Source organism: Haliotis cracherodii, unplaced genomic scaffold (genome assembly GCF_022045235.1).
Source record: "Haliotis cracherodii isolate W230 unplaced genomic scaffold, xgHalCrac1.p SCAF_7, whole genome shotgun sequence".
NCBI lineage: Eukaryota > Metazoa > Mollusca > Gastropoda > Lepetellida > Haliotidae > Haliotis > Haliotis cracherodii.
The window spans coordinates 53,029,067-53,044,906 of NW_027266330.1; the positions used below are offsets into that span (position 1 = coordinate 53,029,067).

A 15,840-nucleotide genomic window follows, 5' to 3' on the forward strand; every position below is an offset into this window, starting at 1 on the left:
TCAGTGGGCTAGCATTATACATCGGCATCAGTCCGGACTAGTACAAGCAGCCACGCTCGCACGCATACAGACGCACGCACTCTAAGCTAAGCTATATAAGTGCAATAATCATGGATGCGAGGTTAACCCAATTTCACCTCACCTCACCTTAAGTTAAGCTTACACGCCCTTATATACCTAAAATACTTTTGAAAGTGATACCAACCCACTACACTGCCTGTAAGGCACCCGTAGGTAGAGACCCGTGAAGATTCCGGGGTAGAATAGGTCTTCAGCAACCCATGCTTGCCGAAAAAGGTGACTATGCTTGTCGAAAAAGGCGACTAACGGTATCGGGTTGTCAGGCTCGCTGACTTGGTTGATGCATGTCATCAAACCCGATCGGGTGGATCGATGCTCATGATATCAATCACTGGATTGTCTGGTCCAGACTCGATTATTTACAGACCGCCGTCATATAGCTGGAATATTGCTGAGTACGGCGTTAAACAACAAACCAACCAACCAACCAACCGTAGGTAGAATTGGTCCCTAGCAACATATGCTCGTCGTAAGAGGCGTCAAAAAAGGTTCGGGTGGTCAGGTTCGGTGACATGGTTGATGGCGCATTGATCTAGGCTCTTCACATCACCGCACTGTCTGGTCCAGACAAGATTATCTACAAGCCGCCGTCATATAGCTGGAATATTTTTGAGTGCAGCGTAAAGCAACAAACACACTCGTACACCACACACACACACGCTGACGCACACACACACACACACACACACACATATACACACACACAGACGCACGCACTCTTGGCGTCCAAATTCGCTGATGTGAGTTTGCATCTCAGATTCACTCTAATTAGATTCTCGGATTGTCGGCACCATACCCACCATCTTAGGGAACCTGAAGCGCTTGGGCGTCATACACTCAAGGTCTGCTGGTGCTCGACAGTCATTGTACCCATCCAATTCACATTTCACATAGCTCTTGTCGCATTCATGTGGCACTGGGTTGCGTTTCTCTGTAAGTGATTGGATTCTGTGATGTTCAAGTCAATATTCCATATAAATCAGGAGTTAGGTCCTTTTACTTGGCTGACCGCGCGTCATCGTACCCTGGCTTGGGACGTTGCTCACAATATCAATCACTGGTTTGTCCGTTTCGGATTTCGGAAATACGTCGACATCTTGTTTTTACATGGGATCGAGCGCAACGATGATTGATCTCTGGTCAGTCTCTGCAGCTGATTGTGTGTCATCGGCGTGGGTGGTTGTTGATGCTACCATCCACAGCTGTGTTTGTTTGTTTGTTTGTTTGTTTGCACTGAGCATTATTCCAGCTATATCACTTCGGCCTGTAAAGCAATCGTGTTTGGACCTGACAATACAGTGATTTACATCATGAGCATCGATCGAGGCAATTGGGATTTGATGACATCCATCAACCAAGTCAGCGAGCCTGACCACCCGATCCCGTTAGTCGCCTCTTACGACAAGTATAGTCGCCTTTTACGGCAAGCATGGGTTGGCTTAAAGAGTAGTTCTAACCCGGATCTTCGCTTGACTCAACGCATGCGCCTGGCAAGACTCGATTACGTATAGCCGCCGTGATAATGCTGGGATATTGCTGGCTCGCGCACTCGTATATTTTACCAAACTTAAGATATCCAGATAGCAGTTGATAAATGACACAAACAGAAGGTCAAGAATAACGTTTAATATACCTTTCTTTGATGTCCCGTAACATAATACGTACTGCTTTTCTTGTTTATTGCTGCTTATTGAGAATACACTGTCATATATAACATGCACATACACTGACGCGACATAACAATCCTTCCTGACGTTAAAATAGGTTAAGTGTGTGCACATTTGTAGATACGAACGGGCAATTCGAAAATAATTTGTCATTAACCGTGTTTTAGCCGCCATTTAGAAACAATTATCTTTGTCTATAATTTGACGCATTTTATTCGGGGTTGCCATGTTTATTACTTATTGTAAACCTATAGAAAGTGTGTTCTGTGTTGTGATTGGCTAATTTGGGTCACATGACCAAATATCAAAGGGTGAAAATATGACTTGCATTCCCTGAAGCAAGCGACCGAATCACTGTGTAGGAATACATAATTACTCAGCATTTTTTGCATGCTAATTAACATGGACGCCATGGCTCAGCTGACTCAGGAAATTAATTTCTCGCTGCCTTCAGCAGAAGAAATATTTGCAGAAATATTTCCGATTCGATATTCTCTATTCTTGGGAATTATTGGGATTTTAAAATTTTAATTAAAAAAAAATATAATGAAATAATTACCAAAATCACAGAACGTTCTCTGTTGACGCCTCACAACCGAGTAAGTACGAGGTGTTAAAGAGTGCGCATGCTTTTTTCTAAATAAAACAATAGGTTTACAATATCGAAAAATAGTATGTGTGTGTCTAACGCTTTCGGGTCTCGAGATGAATTTCCAAGATGCAAATACTCGATAAAATCCCGGAAATAGACACACACATAGTATTTAGCTCCTACTTATACCTTTCAACTACATGTCAACGCCATCCTCGATTGTGCAGGGTATTATATTTCCATTTTGTTCCAATGCCCTGGACCCATTAGTTTCACATAGGTTTGGGTATGGTTCAAATCAAATTACACTTTTCTGGAAACAGCAACACCCACACAAACACCACTGCTCAAAATAAACGTTTCCTCGAAATGTCGCGTCCAAATCGCAGTCGAGGAGACGTTATTATTGTAATAGTAATGTAGATCGTAACCGGGGAATTGTCGTGCTCCAAAACAATCCTATCATCATCACAACCCTCCTAAATTCTACCTGACCGTTTGTTATGATGTTGTTACGACGTAAATTGTAATAACGCGGTAAATTGTAATAAACTGCGGTAAAATGTAATACTGCGGTAAATTGTAATACATACTGCGGTAAATTGTAATAACTTCAAAGTCCGGAATTTGATTTCCAAACAGCTTGGTCGCACATTTTATACTTCATGCAAGTTTCTTTGTATATTTGCAAATCAATAATCTTTTATTACAATTTACCGCAGTGGCTATTACAATTTGCCGCAGTTTTTATTACAATTTACCGCAGTGAAGTTATTACAATTTACCGCAGTGGTTATTACAATTTACCGCAGTTTTTATTACAATTTACCGCAGTGAAGTTATTACAATTTACCGCAGTGAAGTTATTACAATTTACCGCAGTTTTTATTACAATTTACCGCAGTGAAGTTATTACAATTTACCGCAGTGGTTATTACAATTTACCGCAGTTTTATTACAATTTACTGCAGTTTAAGTTATTACAATTTGCCGCAGTTTTTATTACAATTTACCGTAGTGAACGTATTACATTTTACCGCAGTGGTTATTACAATTTACCGCAGTTTTATTAAAATTTACCGCAGTTTAAGTTATTACAATTTGCCGCAGTTTTTATTACATTTTACCGAAGTGTTCTTACAATTTACCCGTTATTACAATTTACTTCGTAACAGATGTCTAAATTCTATTTATTCAAATTTCAATCATAAGTCGAATGACTGCCCCTACTACGCAAAAAAAACAAACAAACAACAACCCCAGTATATAATGCAGGGCAAAAAAGAACGTATACACTTAAAATTGGATCTGACAAAAAGAATTTACAAACGTTATCGAAACGTTACTGGACTGAAAACAGACGCCGAAACACTGCAAACCTGTGATCAGAAACACAACTGTGATGCATACCCGTATCCAATACATCACCATCCAATGATCATTTCTTGTTTGTTTCACTTTTTTCCACCACAAACGTGGATGTACATGTATACTTTCTTTGATCCGGCACTTTATTGTGTGTCCCAATAAATTCAAAATGATACACATAAAAAAAAAAACAGCAACAAAAAATTTCAATCAGAAACGTGAAGAGAAACAGGATATTATATATTTAACATAACATATCTTGGAAGGCCAACACGTAAAAAAAAATGAAAGTAATTTTTTTGGCATTGTACATCATTTAAGCCATTGATGACAGTAACGGTTGGTTGTAAAATATATCAGAGATATACTGAAATGCTGTTTAACCTTCTTGTAATCTCCAGGGACTGGTTACCATGGCCATATCCGTTACTGAAACACAACGCATGGAGACATTAAATATATTTTCATTGGGTACATCCATCAGACGGAGAACACCGGTAATCTGATCGTGGTATGTAATTATAGACGGCGACAGATCACCACATTACATCTTATGTGACAAACAGGGACGTTCGCACGATAGACTGACATCTAGTCCCACAATAAAGTTATTTTATTTAAAAATATATATCTACAAAAAAAATCCAAATGGAACCCAGAACAATCCTTAATTCTAGTGCTGAGACAATCTAGACTTGAAAATTCTAGACTTGAATTGGTCTCCTCTTTAAGTTAATTCTCTAGGGTCTGCAGACTAGTTAGATTAGTTCAATGGTGGCACTGATATTTATCATGGGGACGGACCTTCGAGCTCTTGTTTCCAGTCATCATGTTGGAAGTGTATTTTTAAAAGGTTGTATTTTTGAATACATTGAGAACAATAACTTCTAATTAAGTAACTAAGTATATATAAAACTAACGAAAATGAACAGTTAACGCACAAAAGAAGTGCATCCGCGACCGTGTTAAGGCGGAAGACTGTTTACTGTATGGGGACAATTTGCCCCAATTCCTGAATTCACAACCGAGTCTTCTTTGGGGTTACGGAAAGGGACGAGGTTGGCCGATTGCTACGATTGCGTCACTGCTGTAATGCCCTCACATGATGGAGTGCAAAGAAAGCTTCACGATATGCTGAGATTCCTTTCATGATCATTTTCGGAGAATCTAATTTAAGATGATAACCTTAGGGGAAATCACCAGTTTTCGATTCAGTGAGTGAGTGAGTTTGGTTTAACGCCGCTTTTAACAGTATTCCAGTTATATCACGGCGTGTCAGCTTGATGTGGGAGGAAAGCCCGAAGTGATGCAGGTCTCAGACGTTTACCACTTCGGTGAAACCCACGAGCACGGGTATGGTGCTGACAAACCTAGAAACATAATCGGGGCGAACCGGGATTCGAACCCACAATCATAGGTTTCTGGCGTGCCCAAGGGACGCAACTCTGCACAGCGAATCGCGGCGCCTTAGACGACTGGGCCACCTGTGCCCCCAGTTTTCGATTCAAACTGACCTACAAAAGTGTCTATACTGCTATGAGGGGGCACGGGTGGCTCAGTCGTCCAAGGCGCCGCGATTCGCTGTGCAGAGTTGCGTCCCTTGGGCACACCAAAAACCAATGATTGTTGGTTCGAATCCCGGTTCACCCCGATTATGTTTCTAGGTTTGTCAGCGCCATACCCGTGCTCGTGGGTTTCACCGAAGTGGTAAACGTCTGAGATCTGCATCACTTCGGACTTTCCTCCCATATTAAGTTGACACGCCGTGATATAACTGGAATACTGTTAAAAGCGGCGTTAAACCCAACTCACTCACTCACTCACTATACTGCTGTGTAAAGAAAGTTACACGATGTGTCGAGATTAAGTTCCTAATATATTTCGGTGAATCTATTTATAGTTGATAACCATGCGAGGTTCCCATCATACTGACCTCAACGCATCTGCGGTCCTGGAAAGTAGTATGCAGGCCGACAACAAGCCGGACCCGTGTTATAGTTGTGGCCAGCTCTAGACGCCCTGGAGTCTTAGGGATAACGGGGTTGATGTGGCGGGGACACACACAGTTGATCTGGAGACACAGATGGCCATTGTTAGAATAATACAGCCGCAAGGGATACGCTCGCTGACTTGGTTGATGCATGTCATCGTATCTCAATTTCGTGGATCGATGCTCATGATGTTAAACACTGGATTGTCAGTTTTGTGTACATGATCATGATACTGATTCTCATAATATATTACGGGTATATTTAAACAAAATAGTTTCTTTGTTTGTTGTTCAAGCCACCCCCAGCAATAGTCGAGCTGTATGACGGCAGTCTGTAACGGTAAGATCCGGGGTAGAATAAGTCTTCAGCAACCGATGCTTGCCGTAAAAGGCGACTATGCTTGATCGTAGGATCAGGTGGTCAGGCTCGCTGACTTGTTTGATGCATGTCATCGTATCCCAATTGCGTGGATCGATGCTCATGATGTCCATTACTGGATTGTCTGATTCAGACTCGATTGTTTGCAGACCGCCGTCATATAGCTAAAAACAACAAATAAACAAACATGCATCATGGTGAGAGTAATATTGTTAGTCTCACACTCACAACTTACCCTAAAATACCTGGCGAGGATGTCTACGAGGTGTCGCTCCACAAGCTGCTTGGCGGCCAGACTTGAGGGGTCCTCCAGATCACAGGCTGCGAGGTCTGATATCGGTTGACACAAGTACTCCCTGAACAATACAATGAGAGTTGGTCTTCGATACATTGACTTTTATTATGCAAGAGGAATCACTGCAACATAATTTAGCTTAATGTCTATATTATATGTTTCAAAGAAGACAAAACTATAACAGTTTATACTAATATTGTTATTTTTAAAGAAGTAAAACATCATTTTTATTTTTATTAGTATTGTATATATATTTTTTCAATTTATTTATTTTATATTTTTAAATTTTTTTTTTATCTATCTTATATTATTATTTTTTTTTTATTATTTCACTATGAATACATATGTATTTTAATGTGTCCCATAAGCCTAATAAGGCTGGATGTACAATCATTTATTTTAAACACTTTGTACGTCAAATGATTTTTACCATGACCGTTTGTGCATGTGACACAAAAATAAACATCCCTGAATCTTGTCAAGTAATATGTTTATCTCATCCAGTGACCTGCAAAGTTGAATTTTCATTTGTGGCGCAACTTTGTACGGTTACGATAAGCTTGGTTTGCCAGAGACCTAACCGGGACTCCATGGGGAAGATCATTCGTGGCTAACCCGTGTTATTCAGGGACAAACCGATTAGCGACTCGTGTCCCTCTCGTGGCCATTTTTGCGACTGGGTTCCGTCTAAGCGCAAACGGGCATAGTTAAAAGAATTGTCAGCTCGTTGCGTAATGAATCACATATATTTGCCTCATGTCAGATATAATCCAGATGCTATTTAAAACACACCGGGGCTTACGGTGTGTATACAGTATGACTGAACACATCTAACTGTATATAGGGTATATTGTTAGATGCAAGACATGTGTAAAATAAAAAAATATTCCTGAGGGATTCTTTGACCGAAGAGCTTGAAGTCATACGCGCATTCTGATTGGTTTCTCGTATTTCGCACATAACATTCATCGATAGGGGGACGAGTCTTCTCGCAGGTTACGGAAAGGGGCGAGTGGTGACGAATTGGGGAACATACGCTATTCAGGAATATGACACCAAAAACAGTTTGGCTTTTTACGGAATGTCCCGATTGGGTATTCGGCTTGTCACGGAATGTCCCGATTGGGTATTCGGCTTGTCACGGAATGATACGATTGGGTAGGATATTAACATATTCAGTTTACCCAGTTCCTTGTGCTCAACATATAACTATATCTCACAGGCCATCGAAATGTCATGATTCGTCACATCTTACGCAGCCAAATCAACAAATTACATTTGTCTATCACCTTTTTTTCATTTTGAACAATCTTTACATTCATTAAGCATATGTCATGAAATTGTTAACTTTCATTGATAAACTATCCTAAGACGTGAAAATCTATTTCCATTTGCGTATTTATCTTTTTCAATGTTGTACGGCTCCACATGAACACATCGAAGGTCAAATATATAAAGATATATTGTCACAGTCTAAATGTCGCCGTTATGGTAGCTTATCATTACATATGCAAAACAATATGCAAAACGCACTGAAACCAATCTAATTAAAATCAGATCTTAGTTCTCGCTATCGCTGAACAAAGATCTGAGGACATCCCATTAAGGTTCACGTCAGAACGACCTTTCATCCAACCAATCAGAGCGTCGCTTACCAGATCATGAAAGTGACAGTCGGAATGTGTTTTCTAATCATGCAACCACGAAATATTTAACACGGGGTATTCCAAACGACAGTTACAGGTTTTATGATTAAATCCATACAATCTAGGCCATCTCTAAGCCATTCCAGAATGTTCTTCTTATCAGTTTTAATGTTGTTCATCGAGAATACGTCAAAATATATTTCGAAGCGTAGTCGCCAGTTTGAAACTAGTGTCTTAAAGTTCGAAAAAGCTGCTCTCTGATTGGCTAATGTCGATTTCTTGTCAGTGATTTCATTTTAATGAGATTGCACTGAAACCTTTGGGCCCGTTTGCTCTGATTTCAGAATAAATGTTTTTTTGCAACAAGAGAAAAGTCCGTGATATCAAAACGGTTGTGACGTAATGCTAAATGTGTGTACGAAATCCATTACATCAATCAAAGCAAAAATACATCACATGCCCCGCCCGCTTTATTATCAGCCAATCAGGAAACAGTAGGCCGTTATGACACGAGTGAATACCTCCTCTTTATACTGGAGAAGACTCTATGCTCGGCATCGATTGGACACTCAATGTTTCCAGGACATGTGCAGTGCTGAATGATTCGGCGTTCTGGAAGCCGACGACCGCCGACTGTTCTGTTGAAGTCGTAGGCGACGCCGCAGATAGCCCTAGGTGGACACTCTTCGTTGATATGTTGTCGCTGCAAGAATGAAAGCGAATGTTGTTTTATGACGCACCCAGCAATATTCTTCAAAATATAAAGCCAACCTATAGACGATCGAGCCAGGCAAACCAGTGATAGACAGCATGAGCAACGATCTGGGGTAGAATGCATCCCCAGCACCTCACTGTTGGTCCTAAGAGGCGACTGAATTGGGCATCCCGTTAAGATCGGGGTTAGAATTGATTCATTATCCCGTTGCTGCTCGTTAGAGGCGGGACCGCCTCCGTGGCCGCGTCATACCAAAAGACGTTAAAAGATGGTACTTGTTGTTACCCTGTCTGGCGCTCAGAATTGAGGGGCTAAAACAAGGACTGGTCGGCTCGGAGTCAGTATACTGTGTCTGAGCGGGGTATTCATGTTAAACTGCGGCATGGTATCTCAGTGAGCTAGCACTATAAATCGGCATCAGTCCGGACTAGTACAAGCAGCCTCACAAACACATATATACACGTACATGCACGCCGCAATAATCTTGGACGTGACGTTAAACCCAATTTCACCTCACCTCAGCCGTTAGAGGCGACCAAATTGGGCAAACCGGCCGTGAAGATTAGGGTTAGGATTGTTGTTTAGGTTCCCATTCTTGTCTTATGAGGCGATTAACAGGATCGGGGACTTGGTTAAGAGTTTGTACTTGTTGTTACCCTGCCTGGCACTCGGCTTTGATTTTGTATCGAGATTAGATATTTTTTTCCGCTACAAAACCAAATACTTATTTATATTTAAGACTATGAGCCTGAATATGCGTTTTTAAGAGTAACAACTTTCAACAATGAATTCTTTTTGTGGCAGGCAATTCTTTTCAAGAATACTTATTTTTTCAAGAATTTTCTGGGACAGTTGATATTTTTCGATATAATCCCAGACGACCCACATAACTCACCCAACCCTCCACCACGCCACCCCAGACTATCAGACGTGCTATAACTGGTATTCGTTGTCCAATGCGGCGTGAAACTCAACTCACTCACTCATCTTTGGTCTTACCTGCACGTGGAAGGTGCGCTCGAAGTCAACATCCTCCGGCTCCCTGTCTTGGTACAGGGAGTGGTAGTGGCACAGGGCAGGTGTTGCCAGCAGCAACGCTGCAAGTAACGTCAGCATCATAGACCCTGCAAACGATAAAAAAAATATGTTTATTTCCACAATGATCATACTTGAGGTGAACTCGTGAAGATCCGGGGTAGTATAGGTCTTCAGCAACCCATGCTTGTCGTAAGAGGCGATTAACGGGATCGGGTTGTCAGCCTCGGTGACTTAGTTAATACATGTCATCGTATCCCAATTGTATTGCGCCTTATGTCAATCACTAGATTGTCTGGCCCAGACTCGATTCTTTACAGACCGCCGTCATATAGCTGGATTATTGATGAATGCAACCCCCCCCAAAAAAAACAAAAAAACAAAACAAAAACAAAACAAAACCAAAAAAACAAAAAAAACAATTCGTGAGGTGAGGTGAGGTTTAACGTAACGTTCAAGATTATTGCACATGTATTGTGTAATTCACTCTCAGGGTAGACGCTCTATCCTCTAAACCACGGAGGTGGTCGAATGATGGTAGAGAGATTTGAGGCACAGAGTGGCAACATCGCCGGACTACTGGTATCAATATTCACATATAACTACTGCTGCAACTGCAATTTTAGTTCGGGATACAGTTGTTGACACTATCAAGTTTTTCTAGAAAATAATGGAAAAAATAATTATGCCTCAGGGTTGAGAAAATAACGAAAACGTTAACTGGTCATACTGAATGCAAAATCAAATATGTCGTGAACAAATTATTTGTTCGGCTACTTTCAAGTAATTGTTTTAGGTATGTTTCAAAAACATATTCCTTATCAAAACAAAAATACCAGCGCGAAATTGCAACAACAATGCGACAATGTCCCATTTAGCTTTCCATAGATTCGCCGGGACCACGTTGGTTTGAATATATAAATTTTGTTAACTATTAATTTTAATTTCATAATCAGTCAAATGCTACCAGAGGATGTCTTTATTCTTATCACGATATGCTGTGAGTGATTTCCAAACTTTACACTTCACACATAATACAAGTATGTTCGTTTGTGCATCGAACCATTCTAATATCTCTAATATCAGCAATGGCGCCGTAGAACACCTAGGGCGCCAACAACATTAAACGAAAATATACATGTTATACCGTTTCAAATTCTCTTTTCAAACACTCGTTTCTCGTGCACAAGCTTCACGTGACCTCAATTTTGTTTAATCAACGCGAAGCGTTCATTAACAACACAGCTGAACATCCACTGCAGATGCATGGTATAATGGCATTTCCAACAGATGTAATACGATAATTGATGTTTGCAAGCTGAGTATTGGCCCACGCTAAATACTCGACGCGTTCATTTAAAAACAAAACCTTAAAAAAATGGCCTCAGCAACTAGCTTACTGATTGTGTAGCCTGTGTTGGTGTGTGTCGTGATATTTACGAATGGAGGCTGGAACCACTTCCTACAGCGAGCGGTAAATACTGAAAAAGCACTGTAGCTCACCTGTATATTCTGTATATCACGATATGGCTGAAATAATGCCGATGTGACGTTAAATATTAACTCACTCACTCTGTATAACACAAAACTAAAAATATATATTTAAAGGTAACTGCAAATCAATAATAATAGTGAAACATGATGATGATAGCAACAACAACAACAACAACAACAAAAACAAAATTGACTATATACAATTTACTTGTTTTGTTTCAGATTTCCATCTGTGCATGAAAACGACAACAACATTGTCATTATTGGGCAAGATGCGCTAATCTTTTCGCGAATACCTTGTATCGTCGCTATTTGATAGTGATTCATAGACACGTGCTCATGATATAGTCGTGGAAATGGTAATCAAATTGATGAGCAGACAGATAAAAAGGCGTAAGGTATTAAAACATCCGCAGCAGAAGCAGATAGACTGGGCGTCGGCTCGAGCGTCATGATCGTTGCAACTGCGCAGCGCGTCAAACACCGGGAACCCGTTTTAACCCCATTGAGGGCAATCCCCTCAGTGACGCAATATTTCGTTGCCTGTCGTTATTCATCGTCTGTTTATCGCTTTTCTCGTTTTTCAAAATTAATTTTTGTCATGCATTTGTCATGAAGTAAGCCCTAAAATCTGCATAGTTGCTTTGTTGACTTAACTTGCCCTTTAAAAGGATTGCTTATATGCATATCATCCTCATATTATGCGCTATTTCTTCTGAGACAATATTCTGAATATATAATTGTAACAATGCGTAATCAAAAACAAGTTTAACTCTTCTTCTTTGTTTACTTGACGTTCTTGTGATCCGTGTGCCGTATCTTTTGCTCCGTTGGCCTTATTGTTAACTCCGTACCTCCTTACAATCTCTCTACTCCGTACCTCCTTACAATCTCTCTACTCCGTACCTCCTTACAATCTCTCTACTCCGTACCTCCTTACAATCTCAATACTGCGTACCTTCCTTACAATCTCTCTACTCCGTACCTCCTTACAATCTCTATTCTGCGTACCTTCCTTACAATCTCTCTACTCCGTACCTCCTTACAATCTCAATACTGCGTACCTTCCTTACAATCTCTCTACTCCGTACCTCCTTACAATCTCTATACTGCGTACCTTCTTACAATCTCTCTACTCCGTACCTCCTTACAATCTGTCTACTCCGTACCTCCTTACAATCTCTCTACTCCGTACCTCCTTACAATCTCTCTACTCCGTACCTCCTTACAATCTCAATACTGCGTACCTTCCTTACAATCTCTCTACTCCGTACCTCCTTACAATCTCTATACTGCGTACCTTCCTTACAATCTCTCTACTTCGTACCTCCTTACAATCTCAATACTGCGTACCTTCCTTACAATCTCTCTACTCCGTACCTCCTTACAATCTCAATACTGCGTACCTTCTTACAATCTCTCTACTCCGTACCTCCTTACAATCTCTATACTGCGTACCTTCTTACAATCTCTCTACTGCGTACCTCCTTACAATCTCTCTACTCCGTACCTCCTTACAATCTCTCTACTCCGTACCTCCTTACAATCTCAATACTGCGTACCTTCCTTACAATCTCTCTACTTCGTACCTCCTTACAATCTCTCTACTCGTATCTCTCTACTCCATACCTCTTTACAATCTCTCTACTTCGTACCTCCTTACTATCTCTCTACTCGTATCTCTCTATTCCGTACCTCCTTACAATCTCAATACTGCGTACCTTCCTTACAATCTCTCTACTGCGTACCTCCTTACAATCTCTCTATTCCGTACCTCCTTACAATCTCTCTAATTCGCACCTCCTTACAATCTCTCTACTCGTATCTCTCTACTCCGTATCTCCTTATAATCTCTCTACTCCGTACCTCCTTACAATCTCTCTACTTCGTACCTCCTTACGATCTCTCTATTCCGTACCTCCTTACAATCTCTCTAATTCGTACCTCCTTACAATCTCTCTACTCGTATCTCCTTACAATCTTTCTACTCGAATCCCTCTACTCCGTACCTCCTTACAATCTCTATACTCCGTACCTCCTTAAAATCTCTCTTCTCCATACCTCCTTACAATCTCTGTACTTCGTACCTCCTTACAATCTCTCTACTCGTATCTCTCTACTCCGTACCTCCTTACAATCTCTCTACACCGTACCTCCTTACAATCTCACTACTCGTATCTCTCTACTCGTATCTCTCTACTTCGTACCTCCTTACAATTTCTTTACTCCGTACCTCCCTACTCCGTACCTCCTTACAATCTCTCTACTCCGTACCTCCTTACAATCTCTCTACTCCGTACCTCCTTACAATCTCAATACTGCGTACCTTCCTTACAATCTCTCTACTCCGTACCTCCTTACAATCTCAATACTGCGTACCTTCCTTACAATCTCTCTACTCCGTACCTCCTTACAATCTCAGTACTGCGTACCTTCCTTACAATCTCTCTACTCCGTACCTCCTTACAATCTCTATACTGCATACCTTCCTTACAATCTCTCTACTTCGTACCTCCTTACAATCTCTCTACTCGTATCTCTCTACTCCATACCTCTTTACAATCTCTCTACTTCGTACCTCCTTACTATCTCTCTACTCGTATCTCTCTATTCCGTACCTCCTTACAATCTCAATACTGCGTACCTTCCTTACAATCTCTCTACTCCGTACCTCCTTACAATCTCAGTACTGCGTACCTTCCTTACAATCTCTCTACTCCGTACCTCCTTACAATCTCTCTACTTCGTACCTTCCTTACAATCTCTCTACTCGTATCTCTCTACTCCATACCTCCTTACAATCTCTCTACTCCGTACCTCCTTACAATCTCTCTATTCGTATCTCTCTACTCCGTACCTCCTTACAATCTCTCTACACCGTACCTCCTTACAATCTCACTACTCGTATCTCACTACTCGTATCTCTCTACTTCGTACCTCCTTACAATCTCTTTACTCCGTACCTCCCTACTCCGTACCTCCTTACAATCTCTCTACTCCGTACCTCCTTACAATCTCTCTACTCCGTACCTCCTTACAATCTCTCTACTCCGTACCTCCTTACAATCTCAATACTGCGTACCTTCCTTACAATCTCTCTACTCCGTACCTCCTTACAATCTCTATACTCCGTACCTCCCTACTCCGTACCTCCTTACAATCTCTCTACTCCGTACCTCCTTACAATCTCTCTACTCCGTACCTCCTTACAATCTCTCTACTCCGTACCTCCTTACAATCTCAATACTGCGTACCTTCCTTACAATCTCTATACTGCGTACCTTCCTTACAATCTCTCTACTGCGTACCTCCTTACAATCTCAATACTGCGTACCTTCCTTACAATCTCTCTACTCCGTACCTCCTTACAATCTCTCTACTCCGTACCTCCTTACAATCTCTCTACTCCGTACCTCCTTACAATCTCTCTACTCCGTACCTCCTTACAATCTATCTACTCCGTACCTCCTTGCAATCTCTCTACTTCGTACCTCCTTACAATCTCTCTACTCCGTACCTCCTTACAATCTCTCTACTCCGTACCTCCTTACAATCTCAATACTGCGTACCTTCCTTACAATCTCTCTACTCCGTACCTCCTTACAATCTCTATACTCCGTACCTCCCTACTCCGTACCTCCTTACAATCTCTCTACTCCGTACCTCCTTACAATCTCTCTACTCCGTACCTCCTTACAATCTCAATACTGCGTGCCTTCCTTACAATCTCTCTACTCCGTACCTCCTTACAATCTCTATTCTGCGTACCTTCCTTACAATCTCTCTACTCCGTACCTCCTTACAATCTCAATACTGCGTACCTTCCTTACAATCTCTCTACTCCGTACCTCCTTACAATCTCAATACTGCGTACCTTCTTACAATCTCTCTACTCCGTACCTCCTTACAATCTCTATACTGCGTACCTTCTTACAATCTCTCTACTGCGTACCTCCTTACAATCTCTCTACTCCGTACCTCCTTACAATCTCTCTACTCCGTACCTCCTTACAATCTCAATACTGCGTACCTTCCTTACAATCTCTCTACTCCGTACCTCCTTACAATCTCTATACTCCGTACCTCCCTACTCCGTACCTCCTTACAATCTCTCTACTCCGTACCTCCTTACAATCTCTCTACTCCGTACCTCCTTACAATCTCAATACTGCGTACCTTCCTTACAATCTCTCTACTCCGTACCTCCTTACAATCTCTATTCTGCGTACCTTCCTTACAATCTCTCTACTCCGTACCTCCTTACAATCTCAATACTGCGTACCTTCCTTACAATCTCTCTACTCCGTACCTCCTTACAATCTCAATACTGCGTACCTTCTTACAATCTCTCTACTCCGTACCTCCTTACAATCTCTATACTGCGTACCTTCTTACAATCTCTCTACTGCGTACCTCCTTACAATCTGTCTACTCAGTACCTCCTTACAGTCTCTCTACTCCGTACCTCCTTACAATCTATCTACTCCGTACCTCCTTACAATCTCTCTACTTCACACCTCCTTACAACCTCTCTACTCCGTACCTCCTTACAATCTCTCTACTCCGTACCTCCTTACA

At 41.3% G+C, this 15,840-nt stretch overlaps 1 protein-coding gene across 1 annotated transcript in view; it reads right to left on the reverse strand.

Moving 5' to 3' along the window:
- Nucleotides 1–3,827: 3,827 nt before the first annotated feature.
- Nucleotides 3,828–15,840, reverse strand: part of LOC139447564 (uncharacterized) — a 190,952-nt gene continuing 178,939 nt past the window's right edge. Inside the window, exons 3-7 of the mRNA XM_071228967.1 lie at nucleotides 9,733–9,857; nucleotides 8,540–8,721; nucleotides 6,313–6,433; nucleotides 5,642–5,779; nucleotides 3,828–4,137 (exon numbers count right to left, since the gene is read on the reverse strand). Coding sequence (XP_071085068.1) covers nucleotides 4,135–4,137; nucleotides 5,642–5,779; nucleotides 6,313–6,433; nucleotides 8,540–8,721; nucleotides 9,733–9,852 — 564 coding nt within the window. The 5' untranslated portion in view covers nucleotides 9,853–9,857 and the 3' untranslated portion in view covers nucleotides 3,828–4,134. The remainder of the gene's footprint in view (nucleotides 4,138–5,641; nucleotides 5,780–6,312; nucleotides 6,434–8,539; nucleotides 8,722–9,732; nucleotides 9,858–15,840) is intronic.